Below are 21,086 nucleotides of genomic sequence, written 5' to 3' on the forward strand. Positions count from 1 at the left end.
TTCAAGAGATGTCTATTGCCATGATTACTAAACTTGATCGATATTGGCATGGAATTCATGGTTTGATGGCTATTGTTGTTATTCTTGATCCCCGAGGTAAGCTGGATCTTTTGAAAGTTTGTTATGTTTTTTTTATTTGGTGAAGATAATGATAAGTTGCATGTTGATGAGAGCCAAAAGATTCTAGTTAGATTGATGGATCAATACCATTCTCAAAATGAAGAATATGATGTGAATGTGACCTCTTCATCTGGTATTGTTGGAAGTTCAAGTAGCTCTTCTGAAATGTTGATAATTATTATTCAAAACACTTACTGGAAGAAAGAAGAGTTCTAGTGTTGTAAGATCAAAGAATGAGTTGGGTTGTTATTTGGAAGCGAACATTCTTCCTTGTGTTGATAAAATTTTTGATATACTTGGTTGGTGGAAGGTGACTGGGACACATTATCCTAATTCCTACACTTCGCCTCATAGCTCGTGATATCTTTGTTGCCCCAATAACCACAGTGACTTCAGATTCAACTTTTAGCACTTGCGGGAGGGTTCTAAGTGAATATCGCTATCCTCTCACACCAAAGCTATTAGAAGCATTAATGTGTAGTCAAGATTGGCTACGAATAGGGACGAAAATTTACCCGCGGGTAATGAATATCCTTGAAAACTCGACCCTAATAGGGTAGGTTTGAGGGGCATTTGATATCCACGGATAGTTTCGTGGGTATAATTCACTATCCATTTAGTTCGTGGGTATGCGTTTGGATACTTAATATCCATACCCGCGAAAAAATATCCACGAAAATACCCGTGAATTACCCGTGAAATACCCGTAAAATACCCACGAAATATTCTTAAAATATGAGCTTTGGATATACATATCAGATATGGGCCAACATATGTCAAGGAAAGAATGGAAGTTTTTGAATTTTATATTTTAGTTGATGAATTTGGATATTAACTTTGGATTTAAACTTTGTCATTTGTGGATTTGAACATGGATGAAAGATATGAATGAACTATGTGATTTGTGGTGATTTTTTTTTTTTGTATTAAGGTATTCCGTATTCAATGGATAGCGGGTGGCGGATATCCGACGGGTAGCGGGTTGGCGGATACCCGATGGGTAGTGGATATCCGCGGGTGGCGGGTTTGGGTACCATTTGATATCCACAGATAATTTCGTGGTTAAAATCCACTATCCATTTAGTTCGCGGATATGGATATGGATAGCCACTATCTGTGCCCGTCGTACCCAATTGCCATCCCTAGCAACGAAACCAACTTGAAGGTATGTAAATTTGTAATTACAATTAATCTTATATTTCTATGTAATGTTTAATTTCTAATATAAATAATTCATAGGTCAAGGAAAGAATAGAAGTTTTTGGACATATCTTGAAGACGAAAAAGAAGAGTTCAATGAAGATTGCTCTATTTCAAATGTTGAGGAATAATATAATTTGTTGGGATTTAAATTTTAATTGATGAATTTGGATATTAACTTTGGATTTAAACTTTGTCATTTATGGATTTGAAATTCGAGGAACTATGTAATTTGTGGTGAAAATTTGTTATTAATTTAGATTTAAATTCTGGTTCGCGGGTATCCGACGGGTAGCGGATGGCAGGCGGGTGTCCAACGGGTAGCAATTTGGTGGATACCCGACGAGTGGTGGGTTTGGGTGGCATTTGATATCCACGGATAGCTTCATTATAATTCAATATCCATTTAGTTCGCGGGTACGAGTATGGATAGCCACTATCATTGCCCATTGTACCCGATTGTCATCCCTAACAAAAATATTTTTGAAAATACTGAAAGTTTGGGCACTAGCGAAGCTATATAAGGGTTAGGGTGGGCTCCCAACTTTTGCTTTAATATTTTTTTATTATTCATAAATAATAATAATTCAGCCCACTCCCCAATTAAAAAATATATTTTAATTAATTTCATTGCATTATTCTTGTCAACTACTCCTCGTTTTGATACTATTTTGTGTTGCAAATTATGCTTATGATGTGATTAAAGAGTGGTTAAAAAGAAGCTATGATAGTTAATTTTGTATCAATTCTTCTATTTGTTGGTATTCTGTGCATTTTATGTAATTTTATAAATATAGATAATTGATTAATGAGTGGATAAATGACAGTGTGGTCATGTATATTGAGAAGATATTGGAATGTTTTCAATCAATGAGTTCACGTCGAAGTCAATTATTATTGTAATTTTATTACTATTGTAATCATTTTTTAAATAAAAATGACTAAAATGTACGAAATACCCCGAAAAAATTGGGGGCTACCGAGCGCCCCTGTACCCCCGTAAAAGTTCAGCCCCTCCAATATAAATTCTTGGCTCTGCCACTGAGTTTGGGGTATTTTAATGTACTAGTGTTTCACCCATGCGATGCATGAGATTACGTATGGTGTTAAAATTTCAACCGCTTAACTAATTTTTTAAAAGATACACGGAGATAAATTTTGTGAAAGTTACTAAAATTACATTCAAGTTATAAAATAATAAAAAAATCATAATTTATTTTGAAATACAATCATTTACATAAAAGTTCTTATACGTAGTCAAGTAACACATCAAATAATTAGGGCATTTTATTACTCTCTCTGTCCACGAAATGAGTACCCATATTTCCTTTTGGTCTGTCCACCAAATGAGTATTCATTTCATTTTTTTGGTAAGTGTACCCACACAATTCACTCACAATAAAAGTGGGCCACTTATTCCACACACACGCTTAATCAATTTCTTAAAACCCGTGCCACCCCCAAATGGATACTCATTTCATGGACGAAGGGACTAGTATACTTGAAACACACTTTTGTATAATATTTAAAATAAATATACTCAAATATTTTATTATACAATTGTTATACAAATTATATTAACACTATAATGGATATTTGCCGTAAAATACACGAACTTTTAACAAATTCTGGTTTTTCCCATGACCTTTAAATTTTGAAAAAAAAAATATACACAACCTTTCGATTTTTTTTTATTTTCCCCCCGGGTATGAAATACCCCCAAATAAAAGTTGAGTTGGACGACGGAATTCCAGCGTGGCAAGATCGACGGTAAACTAACACGGCGCCGTTTTGTGAGAATCTACTCAAATAAAAAATCAGGGCTCGTGAAATACCACAACTCATGCTCAAAAGTTCTGCGCTTCCTCAACAAACCCCTTCACAAATTTTCTCATCTAGCAACGAATCCAATGAAATCCACCGACCTAAATGCTCCACCCTACCATATGTTGTCACGCTGGAAGCGCTGGCAGCTTTGACCTGGTCTGACGCTGTCTCACTCAACGCTGCGACGACTAGCTGCAAATCGCAATGGCGTGAACGTGTGGCTGCAGAATTGCGCCACCACTGTTCTTCCTCGTCGCTTCAGCTTATCTAGCCTGCCATGGTTGCACGGTCGTCGAGCACCCACCACCGCAATTTCACTCTTCAACCACTGAGCATCCGAGGTCGCTGGAACAGCTTCGCTCTGACGCCGTGAGAAAATCTCCACGGATGCCGATGACAACGCCACCACAACCACCGAAGCACCCAACGCCGACTGGCGCTTGCACCCCTGACCGTCGTTTTGGTGTTGCTGCGGTTTCCGGTGTGTGGACAACGTGCAAAGAAATCGCAGCACCACAAAGTTTGTTTTTTGATTCGCATGTTTATAATTGAACAACAATCAGCTACAATTTAGCTCAATGTAGTCATATATCATTATAAATTTATCCTTTCCATTTTTTGTGTTAAGAATTTCTGGTGCTTAGCTTTCAATGCTTTTATCAACCATCATATGACAATGGAAGATTACTCAGAATTTTAATTCATAAAAGACTGGTGGAAAGTCTCTTAGCAGCTATTTTGTTGTCCATATATTGGTTTGCTTGAGTAAACACATTGGTAAAGAACATTAAATATATTGACCTCTTAATTGCTATTGATATGAATACGGGTGTTAATGCTCCATTACATAACTTAGACGTAAGATACATATCTAATGAATAGTCGTGTTTATACGATATTACACGATGTAATTTGGCTTCAGAGCGTGCAAGTAATGGGATCCTTTGATGGCTGGAGTGAAGGGGAACACCTTTCACTAGAGTATGCAGGTTCATATACAAAATTCTCAGATTCGACATGAAAATAGAATTCCACTCTACATGAAAATAGACAATCAACAAATTGTTCTGCAAAATATTTCATTAACATATGTGAAAACAACACCAAGTCAGCTGCCATAAAAAAACTAAGTATCTACAGAGCATCTACACAAATATCAACCATTGTTAAAAAAAAAAAACTAAGTTTGCAAAAATACATCAAAATCTATAGCAACCATCAAAAATCGTCGTGATACATCAAAACCTCCAGAGATAAAAAATGACTTAAAATTTGATGCTTAATTCTCACCTTGAGACTCTTTTGTTGTAGGAACTTCACTGATTACACTTCTTTGAGATATTGTGGATCGTCTGACTTGTGTTACCCTCCTCTCCCCGGGCATCTACAAGTTGAAAGCATTTAAGGCATCTACAAGTTCAAAGCATTCAAAAAACAGTAGAAGTAACGTACATGATAATAAATGTTTCCTGTGCTCTGATTAGTATATACTCCAGCTCATTTTTTTTGGCAAAATTGTGTTCTCTAGAACATATAACTCTATTAGAGTTGTTAGTTCCTCTTGTGTTAGAGGTACTTGCTTGATTAGCTGGGTGTTTCCTTGATCTACCTTTTTTTACCCTAGACAAACACATTTAGTGTTAGACAATATTAACAATTATAGCTTAAGGTTAAAAGAAGATCAATACCTTTTCTTTGGTTGGAGGTGGAACTGCCTCATTCTTACATCCCTTATTATTGTGCCCTTTTTGTTGGCACTTCTTGCATGTCATTTGTATTCCAAGTCTCCTCAGTTTGCTAGGATTTTTGGGATCCTTTTCTTCAGGTGCTCTTATTCTCTTTGTCTTCGGCCTACCTGACATTCGTCTTATAGATGGAGGCTTAACTTAACCTTCACTCCCTCAACTTCTGGCCACATTCTCTCCCCATTCAGAGGCTCCAAACCAAACTTGTAAGTATCTAAATATCTTTGCATAGTGTAAATCATGTACAAAATCTGTACAATCTAACCCTATGAACTGAATGGCACATATTGCATGAATACAAGGGATACCAGTTAGCTGCCATTGCCTACAAGAACAAGTCTTACCCTTCACACTCACAATAAATTTATCAACATCTATGTGAATCTCAAATTTGCCTCCTAAAACAGCATATGGGAGACAATGTATGCTATCACATCTTAATTTCTCCAACTTCTTTCTAATATTTGGACAGTCTATCACTAACCTTAGAGATTTCACTTACCTTTTTCACTTGCCTAACCATAAGCGAACTCCTAATTTCCTCACACATGTGAATTACATGTTTCCCTCTAGCATTTAAGATATAACCATTGAAGGTCTCACTTATGTTATTATCAATCATGTCACTACATACACCCAATAATAGAAAAGCTTTACAAAACGTACTAACATGCCTGTTAATTAAGTTTTGAAAAGCCGATATGCTCTCTGTTTTCATCTCTTGAAGGGCCGACTTATATTCTTCTAGATATGTGCACCTCACTACCTTTCAGAATAAGTTTTTGAGAGTTAACCCTTTGTGATCTTTCTTTCAACTCATGTACACGTGCCGAGCACAATTACTATGCTCAGCACATGACGCCAAATTCTCCATTGCATTTTCAGACCCTGAATATAGACACATGTAGTTAGTCTCTTTAGCAAATAAATCAAATGAAAACAACAAAAAAAAAATAGTACCTTCTGCTGGTCAAAAATAAAGTACCATCCAACACCATTTCCTATGCCAAAGTCCTCAATAAGACACTTCAAAAACCAGATCCAACACTCTTCGTTCTCAATCTCCACTACAGCCCAAGCTATGGGGAACATTTGATTATTCCCATATTTTCCCATAGCACATAGTAAAATCCCTCCCAAGTAAGTTTTAAGAAAACAACCATCTACTCCTATGATTGGTCTACAACCACTTTAAATTCCTCTCTAAGAGCATTGTATCCTATATATAGTCCCTTAAAAACCTCTCCATTATTTAAGAGGAACTCAAACTCGCCCTCACTATCTACCCTTCTGCATTCAACAATGTAGCTTCTGATTGAGGCATAATGATCTTCAATAGATCATGTAATTGACTCTTGTGCAATGGCCCTTGCTTTGTAAAGTCTGTCCTTAGGCACACGTGTTGAAAACCTCTCCCATATATCATCCCTCAAATCTGGTACAGTCAAGTGTGGTTTGACCTTAAAAACAGGTAAATGCCTATTTGCTATCCACCTTGATGTTTACAATTTGTTATCCCAATAAATCAATTATAACATAATCATAGCACTATATTTATTTTTCATTAGTCATTTTTTATCTCATAAATATTTTCTAGGTATTTTATACAAATATTATTACATATTTCATTAAAAAAAACTGTCAACACAAAAATAAAATGTTTAGTAAATGTAAGTTGATGAGGACAAACATATGCATCCTTTGAAGATCGGAAGATTAAGGCCAATCCAACGATAACAGCGTTGTTGATAGCCTAGTAGCCCTAATTTTTCAAAATTTGGAGCTATCTTGAAGACTATCAAATGCCCGATAAAGAAGGAGATTAACAGGAAGATATAGATAAACATGAAGAATTATAGCTCTATTATAAGTACAAAATGAATCATATTCCTATTAGAATTCTTAGTATTTTAAGCCTATAAATATGGACATATATTCATTATTCACGACACAACTCTGTAATTGTAAACTCCAACCACAAATAGTGTCGGTGATTCCCTGTGGATGTAGATCTTTATGATCGAACCACGTAAATTCTTGCATTCTTTTAGCTTTTCGTTGGAACCTTTATTTTTAGACATAACATAACACTACAAAAAAACGTACTATTACCGACGGCATTCTGTCGTCGGTAATCAGACACGGCCGCCGGTGAAAAACTCTACAGACACCGCCGCCGTCGGCAATTTGCCGTCGCTAATTGGCTCGTCGTTAACGACGGCGACCGCATGCCGCCGGCAATTAACAACGACGATGCCGCCGCCATTGCTCGTCGGAGAACGTCGGAGCTTTACCGGAGATTTACCAACGGTAGCCGCCGTCGGTAGTTAGCGACGACATTGTTACCGTCGGTAAAATTCGCCGGACGGTGGCCGAGAAGTTGCCGGAAACCAACGTGGCTACCGACGGCGGTTGCCGTCGCTAGTCAGCGACGACATTGTTGCTGCCGGTAATTTTTATTTATTAATTCTAACATATATAAATTATTCTAACAAACAACTTAAGAAATTGATTAAATCTATCCCACAATATATAATAACATAACATTTCATAAACACATAGCACATAACATTTAATTTAACAAAATTATCCAACATATATAAATTATTCTAACAAACAACTTAAACTAATTGATTAAACTAATTACACATTTCATTATATATAAACTAAGAGGAAACTTATAAAAAAATACCACCTTTTAAAAGTGATATGTTTTTTAGCCCCTCTTTAAAAACAACTCTTTTGTATACCAAAATGAATTAAAAGACTAAAATACCCTTTACGGTCCCAACCACTTTAATTTACTCGCAACATTACACGTGCCCACGATCATGATCACGATGGTGGACACGATCGTGCCCACGATCATGATGATGGACACGATGGTAGACACGATCGTGCCCGTCATGCCCACGATCATGATCACGATGGTGAACACGATCGTGCCCAACGATCGTGTCCACCATCGTGTCCACGATGGGCACGATCGTGTCCACGATTGTGGGCACGATGGTGTTCATCGTGTCCACGATGGTGGACACGATCATGCCCATCGTGTCCATGATCGTGGGCACGTGTCATGTTGCGCGGAAATTAAAGTTGTGGGGACCGTAAAGGGTATTTTAGTCTTTTAATTCATTTTGGTATACAAAAGAGTTGTTTTTGAAGATGGGCTAAAAAACATATCATTTTTAAAAGGTGGTATTTAAAATCTTGAACCCCATTAATCATGCTTCATATAATTTATTATAAACTAACAAACTTAATCATTAGTTCTTCATAATTAATTAACTAGATTTAACAAATAAATCTATTTAATTAACACAAATATACATAAATAAATTCATAAATAATTAAATAAATAAATAAGAGAAACACAAAGCGTACGGTGGTGTTTTCCGGCGGGGTATCGTGAAGAAGGCGGCGTAACGGGATAGTCGAACTACAACGAAAATTAGTGAAAATTAAATAATTATATATATAATTAAAATGAGAGAGAGAGAGATCTAGAAAGAGAGAGAGAGAGAGAGTTACCTGGGCACGGCGGCGGCTGCGGGTGGCGACCGGAGAAGCAGCAGCAGCGCAGGGGGGGGAGGGGTCTGTGGGGGTGGGGGGGGAAGGGTGTGCGGCGCAAAGTGGGAAAAAAGGGCTCTGCACGCCCTACTGTTAAAACGATACCGACGGCATTTACCGTCGCTAATTAGCGAAGATAAAACGCCGTCGGTAATGTTATAAAATTAAATCGATAATGTTGATAATATATTTACCGACAGCGTCGCCACCGCTAGTTAGCGGCGGCGGTTTTGCCGTCGGTAATTGGTCGGTGACTGAGAAAAGGTGGGTCGCCTGAATTGCCGTCGCCGTGCCCTCGGTATTTACCGACGGCCTCTCCGTTGTCGCTATTTCCCGTCGCTAAATCGCGTGTTTTTTGTAGTGTAAGTATTGGAGATGTAACAAATAATAGTGATAATGATGATTATGCATCTACCGATTTTATTGAGAACATATTGCTTAAATCATCTGAAGTTTTAATAAAAGACATAATTTCGAACACTTACTGTCTTACTCCAACATCCACAATAATTTTTATTTGAAAGAACAGACAATAATTGCTTCTACTCATATATTATACTCCCTCCGTCCGCCAAAAGTAGACCACTTTGGTTGGGCACGGGATTTAATAACATTGGTGATGATTTTGATGTAGTGGAGAAAGGGTCCCACCACTTTATTAGATGTGTGGTTGAGATTGAATTGGGGTTGATTTTTTTGTAAATAAAGAGTGTTTGTAAGGATAAAAGATTAAAGTGGGTGGTGGGACCATTTCCATAAAAGGAAAGTGGTACACTCTTTGCGGACACCCAATATAGTAAAAATGGTCCACTTTTGGCGGACGGAGGGAGTACAATATAAAAAATTTAGGATCCATGTAACATTAATAAATTATCGAATTTCAAATATAAAAAGTACTTTAAAAGTAATATTTACGATATCAAAACTAGTTATAATAGAAGTGAAGCACGAAAAAAGGGATTAATTACTTAAAGAAAAACAGAGATTAACAAACAAAATCTAACAAAATAAAATTTCATTTTCTTTCAAAATAAGTTTCATTTCCTTAATTCCTTTTATCTTTTCCTGTGGAAAGAAACAAGTTTGAAATTTGAAAGTATGTGGGTTTGTTGGCAGACCTGCTAAAACGGTCGAATTTTTTTAAAACAAAGAGTTAAAAAACTTGGCGGGTTTTGATATTCGCCTGCTTCGTGATTCACTGACACCCAATATTTTAAAATATGAAAAACTAAAATAAAGAAAAAATAAAAGTCTCTTCTCCCCCCTTGTTTCAAAATTTGAAAAATCCCCCCTTCGGCATCTGCTTCCATATACCCGCGCCTTGCAATTCTTTTTCACGCATGTTTATATAGAGATGTATGTACACATACACACACACAAGTGTGTGTATTTTCTCAAGGAAATATACTAACAGACTGCGCGATAGGTTTCTAAAATTGAAGCTTGAATAAATCCAAGCATTCTTTCTGGACTCAGCCCATTCAAGAATTTTGTAAGTGAGCTCGTTTCTGAATCTTTTATTTATCGGCGCGTCTGAATTTTGAAATGAGGAGTTTTTACCCGGTATATGTGTATGCGGGCTGGAATTTACATCTGGGGATTTTCATTGAACTGTGTTATGTATATAAACGCATCGATCTTGAAAATCTCGATAATGTAACTAAGAACCGAGTAGATTCATTCATTTTGAATGCTGCAATAATCGGTTTGATTTGATTTATCCTAATTTGTTAATGAGTTCGGTTTTATACTTAATTGATATCTTCTGAATGTTAGATTCAGCTAAATCTGGTTGTTTAGTTTGCATCTGAGCTCCACATATGTGCGTTAATTTTACTGATTTGGAGAAATGTCAATTGTGCATTTCTCAATTGATGATGGATTTCTGGCAATAGCACTTGAGATAATTGTTGTATATTGCAGTTTTGGAGATTGTAAGCTGAGTGTTTGATTTTATTCCTCAGAGCAATGGAGTCACTCCCTGATGCCATAGTCCAGTCAATTTTGTCCCTAATGAGTAATCCCAAGGATGTGGCGTCGTGCAATTGCGTTTCCAAGAGATGGAAAGATTCGACGCCATATCTGAGGAGCCTATTCTTTTCTCGAAATCTTTTTGACAACCTAACCAATGGAGATACTCCTGATGATGTTATCTTGCGGCTGGTGTCTTCAGTTATTAAACTTGAGGAGCTTGTGGTTTACTGCCCATTTTCAGGCTCCGGCCTCGCCTCCTGGCTATCCATGGCAGGATCTTCATTGAGGAATCTTGAGCTAAGGTTGGATAACATAACTGAGTACGACACCTACACTGAGATACCCTCCAAGTTGGATTGCATTAGGGCTGCGTGGAATGTGGAGTCGCTTAAGCTTTGGGGAGTGCTGATGGTTTATTCGCCCAAATGGGATGTTTTCCATCGGCTCAAAAATCTTGAAATAGTAGGTGCTAGGTTGGAGGAGGATGCACTTTATTACGCTCTTCGTGCTTGTCCGAATCTGACCCACCTTTTACTTCTTGGGTGTGAAGGGTTGAGGTCTATCTCGATACAAAATCCTTATCTCGAGCAGTGCAAGCTGGACTTCTTTGGGGTCGGCAACTGCTCACTTACTGTCAATTCATCAAAGCTCGAATCACTCGAAGTGCAAGGTTGTAGTTTGATTAGGGTTTGTGAAACTCAATGCTTGAGAAATCTTTCCATCTCCAACAATGCAGGTATATAGAACATACATATAAATCTGATATCTGTTTGATATGATATGGTTTGTGGTATATATAGACCTCTGCATCTGCTGAGCATTTTGTTTCCTCATAGGGAGAGTTTATATGGTCGATTTTGGCAAACTCGTGGCGTTGGAATCATTGTCTATCCGAGGAGTGCAATGGTGCTGGGATGCTTTAAGCAAATTGCTTCAGATGGCCAGTGAAGTCAAGCATCTCTACATGAAGGTGGAATTCACTGGGGATTCCGACACCCTTTTACCCTTTCCGGAGATTGACTTTGTTGACTTCTTCAACAGCCACCCGAAGCTGCAAACCTTTGACATTCACGGTGCCATGTTTGCTGCTTTGAGTCAAAAGAACAGCCTGAGAAATGTGAGTCCAAAAAACTAGGGAATTGAACCGTGATATTGTGCTCGTTTGCTTCTTATGCTGAGGAATATAGCTGTTTTCTCATATTGCAGGTGGACTTGAGATTTCAGATTCCCTGCCTCGAGAAGGTTGTTGTGACAGTAAGATCTCCGTTGAGTGCTGAGCAGAAGATGAGTACCTTGGATTCGTTGATAAAATACGCGAAGAATTTGAGGAAGATGACAATAAAGATTCTTCAGATGAAGAGCAGCCACATCAGTGCTGATGATTTCTTTGAAGACATTTGCAGGTTTAGCTACATGCATCGCAAGATTGTCTCAATAGAATAAACCATTTTGTATTCGTCTCATTCCCTTTGTTTTCCCTTACTCATTGGAATAATTTTGTTGACTATGGTTTCTTGACATTCTCAAATCATTTTTTTACAATACACTGTCAATACTTTGTAGTTTCTCAAACATCTAAATCCAGAAAACTTGAGCTATGTGTAAGAAACAAGTGCAAAGAATCATAATGATTTTCATCTCAAACAGGAAACTAGTGCAACATAAAAGAAATCCTTTTGGAGCAGAGACAAAATGTGATGATATTATCAACTGTAAAATGAAAAAAAAAAAAAAAAACAGAGAAAAACACCTTAGTTAGCTATTAATCTATTCTTCCATCTAAATCAACTTTTTCTTTTGGAAATATCTCTTTAAGTACAATATCTGGAGTATTGAAACAACGATGCAAATGGTGAGTGACATGAGGCTGTACATAGCAACTCGATAATTTGTGGCTTCATTCGTCGTCCTCATCTCCGCCTCTCTGCAACACTCAATATCAACATTTCTGAGGATGAACAAGAATCAGCTCAACAACACACACACAAAAAACAACCTGCTCTTAAGGTAGAGAAGATTTTCATGGACAGTCTCCACTGCTTCTTCGAGTTTTCTGAGCTCAAGCTCGAGACCCTACTAGAGACAGAAGCTAAGTAAAGATGGTTTGAAGCATAGAAGCAGCATTTGTGCGTAAAGCTCACCTCGATTTTTTCTTTTCTTGCAACGGATTCCCAGTCCCTGGCTGCAATACCGGTTTTCCACTCCATGTTGATGCTTAGCCCCCCCGTGCCCGAATAATTGCTATCCACCCAGAAACAAGCTAAATAGCTTCCAGCCTCAGTAGTCGTGAATGCGAATTGGCCATGCGTGATGTTTTCCTGTCGATACAGAGTGTTTCCATATGGAGAAGTCACCTACACCAAAATGGACTATATATGTTACAACAGTTGTTAGCAATCTTCTTCTTTTCTGCTTTCTCTGCCGAAAATGGCTTAATAATGAGATGGAGATACCATATATGATCAAATCGGTTTCTGCAAGAGAAGTTTTGATGATACAACTAAGATGCTGCGAATCTTCTAATTTGTCAAGATTGTGCAAGTAAGAGATTTGGCATTGCAAGACATGATATATGTCAATCACATGCATCATTCTTCACTAAATAAACACACATTTATACAAAATTAGTGGATGATAAATAGCAATTCTTAGCATAGAAGAATACATATTTCCAAAGACAATCGCGAATTCCAGAAAAAAAAGGGTTAAAAAGAAAAGAAAGGTAAATAACCTTAGCGGAAATGGTGGGAGTGGTGTGGACATGATCGTCGGAGATGACGACGAAGTCGGCCAAAACGACGACGTTGTTGTGAATCTCGTCTGAGACGCACTTGGTGCCGGTGGCCGGCAGATTCAACCATATGGCGTCGCTCCTCCGCGCTCTGCACAGCAACAACAGCACCGCCCACACGAGCACGTTAGCACCCGCCGCCATTATTATATATACCTGCCGTCGCTATCAATCTCGATCGCCTGAAAACGGTGGATTCGGATCCCGGCCTTTGTTTCGCTGCCGTTTTCATGCACACATTCACAACTTCATCTTTTCTCACCTATTGCATAATAAAATGTACTATTATTATTCATTAAATTTGTGTCTTTTTCTTAATTATTTGTCAATAAATAAATTAATATGGTTTGTAATTTCCAATTCTTTATAGATAATTCAATTTATTTAATTATTTTTGTTACAATATACATATCTATAACTTTTCTTTTCTTTTTTTTGAACAAATATCTATAACTTTTCTTAGATTTCTATAAATTTGTTTGTAACTTGTTTGATTCGATTTGTAATTCGTGTTTATAGATTTTGATGTATACGTAGAAGTTCATTTGAAAGGGATTTAATCATCTAAATTTACAAATATAAGCATTCAAAATGAGATCATAACTCAACACCCCCCCCCCCCCCCAAACCCAATAAAACGAAAAAAAAACTTATCTATGAAAATCATAAACTTTTGGCACCCCAATGTAATTATGATAAAACCTGTAATAAACCAATAAATTCGCTAAAAATTATCGATATTAAAAATAACTATTTAAATCTAAATATTGTATAAAATTCTTTGAGATGTCCACAATCCACTATTTTATTTATTATTTTAATAGTTCTTTTAAATATAAAATTTAGAAGTGCAATACTGTGAATTATAGTTTAACTTTTATTCAAACAATTATATACCCCTAATAACTAATTATAAATTAATAAAAGTGAAATTAGATGATAATAAATCATTAAATACATAATTTGGATGGAATAAATCTTAATTAATAATTACATATAAAATTAAATTGAAAAAAATGAATAATAAGTTGAAAGGGGGAATTTAATGATGGTTTTAAAAAGGGTAATTTTGAACATAGCCCTCAATTTTATCACTATAGCCTCTTATTTAAACAAATAATTAAAATAATTATAATTATACTATATTACCCCTATAGCACCCCCCCCCATTTAAATTAACAAATATATATAATCGTCTTCTTCAAAAAAAATTGAAAACAAATCGTCTTCTTCAAATTAACTAATAGAATTTCACAAATTATTTCCTATTGTCTTCTTCACCCACACACCTAATGGCCTTGCCACTTGCCAGCGGCCTTGGCTTCTACATCACTTTTCAAAAAGTTGTTGTTTTTCCATTATCCACACAAATTTTCATGTTCGCTTCTCCTTTTCCCCACCAAATTATTAACCTCCTTGGAACTTAGATCTGTAAAAGCCTTAATCATCTAAACCTTCCATGAGGAGTTAGATTTCTCCAATTTCACATTGAATGTCATCTTCTCTTTCGCGGTGACAGCGGTGACGAAAGCTATTGCGTGGAGGCGACGAGAAACATGCTAATAGTAAATTTAATAAAATAAAAAGTTAGGATTTGTGCTCAAGCTAAGGAATTAAATAAGCTCTTTCGTCGGATTGCTCACCACGACCGAAGGCTATATTTTAGTGTGAGAGAGAGAACGAAAAATGGGAGGCTATACTTTTTAATCTTTGTTTTATTAGAATTTTTAAATGGAGCTACAAGGGTGAGATGGTAATTATATTAATATTTTATTAATTTTATAAATAGGGGAGGCTATAATGAGTAATAGGGGGTTATGTATATAATTACCCATTTAAGAAAGGAATTTAATTATTCGAAGCCCAATCGCGAGCCCAAACTCGAGAATCCAAATTCGGAAGAAATTAAATCTGCGCCATTCAATTCTGGTGACGATGAGGATTAAGCTGGCCCACTGTTACTGCTAAATCGCAATCTCTACTCTACTCTCTCCCCCAATATACCAAAACCTCAGCTTTGTCTCACCTCTCTCTCATCTCTAAATCTCCGTCTTCTCTCCACGGGAAGCATCCGCCTCTAACCATGTCTGAGGTACTGCAGCCGAATCATCGTTCAATTTGATTCAGTTTCGCAATTTTTTTAACCGATGATTCATTTATCTACTATGTTGACTCTGATTTTGACCTTTTATTGCTTTTCATGTTTGATAATTCTGATTTACTGGATTTGCTTTATGTGATTCTGCAATTCGGTTGATGATGATGTACTGATCTTATTCATCATTTTATTTTATTGATATATTTTTGGCTGTCCGTGCAGGCTGTAAAAACCCCTACGGTCGCTAAAGAAGGTAAGCGTAATTTTCTTAGAGTGACTTCGTTTTTTTTGCGAGTTGGAGCTCGTTTTTGGCTGTAATAATTTAATTAGTTGGTGATGAATTAGTTCTGTTGCTTTGAGAGATTAGTCGAAAACTTTGATTTTTTTCAGTTATCCGTGTTGGTGGATTTCACAGAACCCAGTTGATGATGTTCTTGGACATAGTTCACTAATATGATTCTCATTGTTGTTGTTCTGTATGTGAGATGTTTTTTTTCGGATGATTCAGGGGTGGGAATTTTAAAAACTTAAGTCTTCTATATGATGTTCATGGGAATCGAATGAAAGGTTTCTTGATGTTTGCCCTTCTGGTTTTTTGGGTAATAGCTGTATCTCTTCTCTAAATAACATGTGAATTATAAAACTATTATATCAAGAATCAAAATTTTCCGAAATTGCTAGTTCAATCAATTGTATTTAAAATACGATAATTCTTGGTGTGTAACTATCTTTGATTATTGGTATGCGAAATTCTTATCATTTTATGTTTTTCACTTGCTAATTAGTGTAACCATTGTTGGCATTTTACTCTCTGCCCTCAGAAGAGAAGTCTGATGCAGCTGCAAGCAAAGCTCCTGCTGAGTCAGAAGAGAAGACTGATGCAGCTGCGAGCAAATCTTCAGAAGCACCATCTGGACAGGGAAGCACAATCCCTGCAATCCCACCACCAGTTGCGGGAATGCCAAGTCCCTTTGACTTCTCAGCTATGTCAGGACTGCTAAATGTATGCGAATATCTTCTCCCTGGCGCGTCTTTGCCCATATTGTTGGTGGTGTTGTTTTTCCAATAAAAGGGGGGTTAATGCATGTAGATCAAGTCAATCTTGTTAGCTATTAGTTCCATAGTAAAGGACAAACTTTGTTCAATACTTTCACCGTTTTCATTGGCTTGCCTTCTTTCTCCAAGTACACATTCACATTTTTGTACCCAGACTTCTTTTTCTCTAAATCTATTATTTGTGTCTCCAGGACCCAAGCATTAAGGAATTAGCGGAACAAATAGCAAAGGATCCTTCATTTAATCAGATGGCAGAACAACTTCAGAAAACCTTTCAAGGTGCTCCTGCAGTTGAAGAGAGTGTTCCCAACTTTGATCCACAACAATATTATTCGACAATGCAACAAGTAATGCAAAATCCACAATTCATGACAATGGCTGAAAGACTGGGTAACGCATTGATGCAGGTATATATTGGTCTTTCATTTCTACCTTTTCTATAAAATATATTCCCTCCGTCCCACTTTAGGTGTCTTGTTTTTCTTTTTGGGCTGTCCCACATTAAGTGTCCTGATTCCTTTTATGGAAAAAATTAGGTTCAAAAGTGAGAATCTTTGGGGCCCATATCTCCTTTTTAACTCTACATTACAATCTTCTCCTAAATAATCGTGCCCAAAAGAAACAAGATGCTTGTAGTGGGATGGAGGGAGTAATTTTTTATGTACAGTTGTGTCTAATGGTTGTGTGGAATAATTTCTACAGGATCCAGCCATGTCTGGCATGCTTGAGAGTTTAACTAACCCAACAAATAAAGCTCAGCTTGAAGATCGAATGACTAAAATCAAAGATGATCCATCGTTGAAGCCTATTTTGGACGAGATCGAGAATGGCGGTCCTGCTGCTATGATGAGGTCTTGTTTTCTCCATGAGATTTTTTTTGTTTAACTTTATATAATTACTGACTCCTGACTCTCATAGTCTGTATGATAATGTGGTGTGTGTGATTGTAGCTGACAACCCTGAATTTGAATGGTGTTATATGGCGACCAACTGACCATACAAAAGGATGTAAACTTTCATTTCAGTATGCAAATGAAAACAATTTAGATTCATTCTTCTCTATGACTTTAGATGGTGGTGAGAAATCTTGAACTGACAAAAGTTTATAGCTTCAACTTGCTGTCACAATTGAATATTACTTTGAATTAGAAGAAACCATCCATAGTTCTATCATTTGATGAAATTTGCAAAACTTTCTGGCCGGTGCCATAGATGACTGAAAATTTCTTAATGAATTCCTTCAAGGAGTGTCATTGTCTCACGGTATAACTTTGACTCAGTGTGATAATTTTTTGATTTTAATTTGAAGAAATTATCCTTGGTTCTATCATTTGCATAGTTATCAATAGTGCAGATTGCGCTCGCGATCGCGCGTCGCGTTGCGCACACATATCGCACCGCATCGCGATGCAGAGGCCATTGTGTAATAGCACGCACTATTCGCGCTATTTCCAGAATGCGCATCGCGCCAAATAGCGCGCTATTGAGAAGTCTTCTGCATGGGGCTTTTAATATTTAATTAGGTTTTCAAGTGTAGATAACTTTTAAGTTAATCCTGAATCCGATCGTCCAGTACTCCAACTGGATTCAGACTCTTTAATATTCAATATTTAATTAGGGTTTTAAGTTATATATTACTTATAACTAAGTCTGATCGTCCAGTAGTCTCCAACTGCATTCAGACTCTTCAATTCTTATTTTCTTTTAAAGTTAATCGTTTCAGTTTCTATCTTCCTCTAATCCCAAGCGACAGACAGAATCTTTGGTTCTTGAAGAACCATTCTGCACTTCTTCTTCCTGATCTTTTCAGGCTCTTTTATTCATCACTTCTTCTTCCTCTCCTCTTCTCATATTCAGTTTCTATTCTATGGTTTCAGTTTTTATTAACTAGACATATTATGCATGTTTTTCTTATGATTATGATATATATGCGCGATATATTCAAATAGCGCGCACGTCGTGATGCACGATAGTGCTAGGACAGCTTTGCGCGATCGTGCGCGATTAATAACTATGATCATTTGATGTAATTTGCAAAAGTTTATTTCTGTTGCCATAGATTGCAGAAATCTTCTAAGTGAATTTCTTCTAGCCATAGTCTCAAGCACTCAGAAAGTGGAAACCCTACAGCTCTAAATAACCTTAGGAGTTCATGAAGCAGTGGAAAAGATCCATAAATCGGGATACTTAGCTTACATACAATAGAAAATCTTTCAATAGAATCCTTTCTGGTTTAATCCTATGAGTCGTGCTGAATAATTGTACTTGATCCTTGACTAGTAATACTTGTTAATATGTATGTATTTATAAACCATTCCTCAAAAATTTTAGACTTTTAGTATCAAATCAGTCATTTCTCTGTCATTTCCTCACTGAGAAAATAGTTTATGGTCAGATACTGGAATGACAAAGATGTTCTCCAGAAGTTGGGTGAAGCCATGGGATTTGCTGTTGGCAGTGAAGGTGGTGCATCTGGTGTTGATGCTTCTGTTGAAGATGAGGATGAAGGAAATGATGAGGAATCTATTGTTCACCAAACAGCTAGTACTGGCGATGTGGAGGTACGTGTCATAATATGATGCAATGAAAATTTGTGTTAGCAAACATATTGTTGGGTTCAAATATTTTTTCCTTAACTGCTTATTGCCAAATGCTACATTTTTTTATTTTATATTAGTTAAGAAGTTTATGGTTATTCAACAGCTGGGCTTCTCAGCTATCTTGTTGCATTCATGTTTTATCCTGTTCTATGTAGGGAATCATTAACTCATGTACTTGACCTGCTTTGATGAAACAATCAGGGGCTGAAGAATGCTCTGGCTGATGGTGCTGATAAGGACGAAGAAGATTCCGAGGGAAGGACGGCATTGCATTTTGCATGTGGATATGGCGAGGTATTGCAAACTAAAAGATTGAGCCAATGAGCTTCATAACCTTCTTATTCTTCTATGTCGGATTTGAGACTGAATGTGATGCCCTCAGCTTCTTTATGGCCACTATCCAATGATGGATGGCTTTGCTGCAGATCAGTTCTTTAACAGAACACATTTGATGGATAGATGCTTCCTATTTATTTTAGCTCCTCATCTGAAAGTTGATTATGTGTCTTGGTTCCATTTTAGGTGAAGTGCGCCCAACTTCTTCTGGAGGCTTATGCGAAGGTGGATGCTTTGGATAAGAATAAGAACACGCCTCTTCATTATGCTGCCGGTTATGGCAGAAAGGAGTGCGTGGAGCTTCTATTGAAGAATGGCGCTGCTGTGTAATCCCTATGTCCCCATACTCCTCTTTTTTGTTTTTTTTTTCTTTTGTTTGGTTGCTTTTCATCATTTAATCCCTGCTCTTCCATCCACACAGCACGCTCCAAAACTTGGATGGTAAGACGCCCATCGATGTTGCAAAACTAAATAACCAGAATGAGGTGCTAGCCTTGCTCGAGAAAGATGCATTTCTATAAGCTTGAGACGCATGGAAGTAGTTGTGCACACTTTCGTGCATCATGGCGAGTCTAGGAGCGCAGCATTCCAGCTTGGCGTGCTACTCTTAGTTCGTGTTTGGTGATGTATCTTCGTCGATATTTCTGGCTTCTTTTATTTGTTTGCATCAAACTGTCTTCTAGAGTTGATACTCACTGCGCCATTTCAAGCGGTGATTTTAGAAGCTTTGCATGCTGTGCTATGGTTCCTGCAAAAACCAACCTTGAAAAAATTTCCTGTTAGGCATTATGTCTAATTTAAAGTTGCATTTTGGTGTTTAACCTTTAACATCTTATTATATGATTTTCAACTGACTTAACCATTTCCCCCCCCTAAAATATCATATTTTCACATGCTTCGGAATTTATATAATTGCCTAACGGAAGCCCAACAAAATCTCTTGAATTTTCTGAAACAGTTATGTATATATATATGCATTTCCTACGTATTCAGCTTGTCAAATGAAAATACTCCATAGCGAAATGTGATTTTATAGCATCCCATGGTCTGTGTATAATGTACTATTTATGTTACCGAATAAGTCAATTTTTTTCATTTTAATTCTTCTTCTCAATGAAAATAGTTACTTGTTTGTTTTTTCATGTAATTATTAAGAATAAAATGAGCAAATTATTCATTTGTTAGGTATATATTATTTTTTGATAAATTACACAAGTAAACAAAAAAATTTAATGGTTGTATTACGGTGGACTCAAACCCAGGATATTAGATATTGGGCATTGAGGTGGACTTGGGTGATGGCACCCGCATCCCATGCGGCCGGGTCGACCTGCGCCCCAACCTGACCTGAATCCGCGCCCATTTGATCCGTCGCCCCAAATTATTACATTTACTTATAGTAAATGTTACTTTTAATGAGCATAACATATACATTTATTCGCACAAATATATACTTTTGTAAATATAAGTATTTATCTTCATTTAATATAAAGTATTATATTTATTAAACCCTAAATCCTATAAACTAAACCCTAAACCTTGTAAACTTAACCCTAAAATCTGAACACTAAACCCTAATAGGGGTATTTACTTTTAATAAGCATAAGATATACATTTTGTCGCACAAATGTATAGTTATGGAAATATAAATATTTACTTTCATTCAATATAAAGCATTATACATATCAATAATTACTTTTTTCTTATGATAATAATTATTTGATCAAATAATAATATTATTATTTATGTTTATTAAAAGTAATCAT

General features: G+C 36.7%; 3 protein-coding genes across 3 annotated transcripts; 2 read left to right on the forward strand and 1 right to left on the reverse strand.

Annotated features, from left to right (window-relative positions):
* The first annotated feature begins 9,650 nt into the window (after nt 1-9,650).
* LOC131019160 (F-box protein At1g10780) lies at nt 9,651-11,975 on the forward strand. The gene is made up of 4 exons (XM_057947849.1): nt 9,651-9,957; nt 10,430-11,175; nt 11,276-11,556; nt 11,646-11,975. The coding sequence occupies exons 2-4, from the start codon at nt 10,434-10,436 to the stop codon at nt 11,880-11,882; spliced, it is 1,260 nt and encodes a 419-aa protein (XP_057803832.1). The 5' UTR covers nt 9,651-9,957; nt 10,430-10,433; the 3' UTR covers nt 11,883-11,975.
* Nucleotides 11,976-12,123: 148 nt separating this feature from the next.
* LOC131019406 (transmembrane emp24 domain-containing protein p24delta3-like) lies at nt 12,124-13,503 on the reverse strand. Its single transcript, XM_057947952.1, has 4 exons — nt 13,171-13,503; nt 12,581-12,793; nt 12,436-12,512; nt 12,124-12,363 (listed from the first exon to the last, which is right to left on the reverse strand). Exons 1-4 carry the CDS (start codon nt 13,372-13,374, stop codon nt 12,219-12,221), a joined length of 639 nt encoding a protein of 212 aa, XP_057803935.1. The 5' UTR covers nt 13,375-13,503; the 3' UTR covers nt 12,124-12,218.
* Nucleotides 13,504-15,064: 1,561 nt separating this feature from the next.
* On the forward strand, nt 15,065-20,141 carry LOC131019197 (ankyrin repeat domain-containing protein 2B-like). The gene is made up of 9 exons (XM_057947873.1): nt 15,065-15,322; nt 15,551-15,581; nt 16,150-16,331; nt 16,576-16,791; nt 17,087-17,235; nt 18,780-18,945; nt 19,186-19,278; nt 19,507-19,646; nt 19,742-20,141. The coding sequence occupies exons 1-9, from the start codon at nt 15,314-15,316 to the stop codon at nt 19,839-19,841; spliced, it is 1,086 nt and encodes a 361-aa protein (XP_057803856.1). The 5' UTR covers nt 15,065-15,313; the 3' UTR covers nt 19,842-20,141.
* Nucleotides 20,142-21,086: the final 945 nt, after the last annotated feature.

Source organism: Salvia miltiorrhiza, chromosome 1, assembly GCF_028751815.1.
Source record: "Salvia miltiorrhiza cultivar Shanhuang (shh) chromosome 1, IMPLAD_Smil_shh, whole genome shotgun sequence".
In the NCBI taxonomy this organism is placed as follows: domain Eukaryota; kingdom Viridiplantae; phylum Streptophyta; class Magnoliopsida; order Lamiales; family Lamiaceae; genus Salvia; species Salvia miltiorrhiza.

Coding starts and splice junctions, on each gene's coding strand:
- LOC131019160 (XM_057947849.1), top strand. CDS start 10,434: ATGGAGTCACTCCCTGATGCCATAGTCCAGTCAATTTTGTCCCTAATG. Junction 11,176..11,275: donor TTCCATCTCCAACAATGCAG/GTATATAGAACA, acceptor GTTTCCTCATAG/GGAGAGTTTATATGGTCGAT. Junction 11,557..11,645: donor AAAAGAACAGCCTGAGAAAT/GTGAGTCCAAAA, acceptor CTCATATTGCAG/GTGGACTTGAGATTTCAGAT.
- LOC131019406 (XM_057947952.1), bottom strand. CDS start 13,374: ATGGCGGCGGGTGCTAACGTGCTCGTGTGGGCGGTGCTGTTGTTGCTG. Junction 12,513..12,580: donor CAAGAAAAGAAAAAATCGAG/GTGAGCTTTACG, acceptor TGTCTCTAGTAG/GGTCTCGAGCTTGAGCTCAG. Junction 12,364..12,435: donor CTTCTCTACCTTAAGAGCAG/GTTGTTTTTTGT, acceptor TGAGTGTTGCAG/AGAGGCGGAGATGAGGACGA.
- LOC131019197 (XM_057947873.1), top strand. Junction 17,236..18,779: donor GGTCCTGCTGCTATGATGAG/GTCTTGTTTTCT, acceptor GTTTATGGTCAG/ATACTGGAATGACAAAGATG. Junction 19,279..19,506: donor TTGCATGTGGATATGGCGAG/GTATTGCAAACT, acceptor GTTCCATTTTAG/GTGAAGTGCGCCCAACTTCT.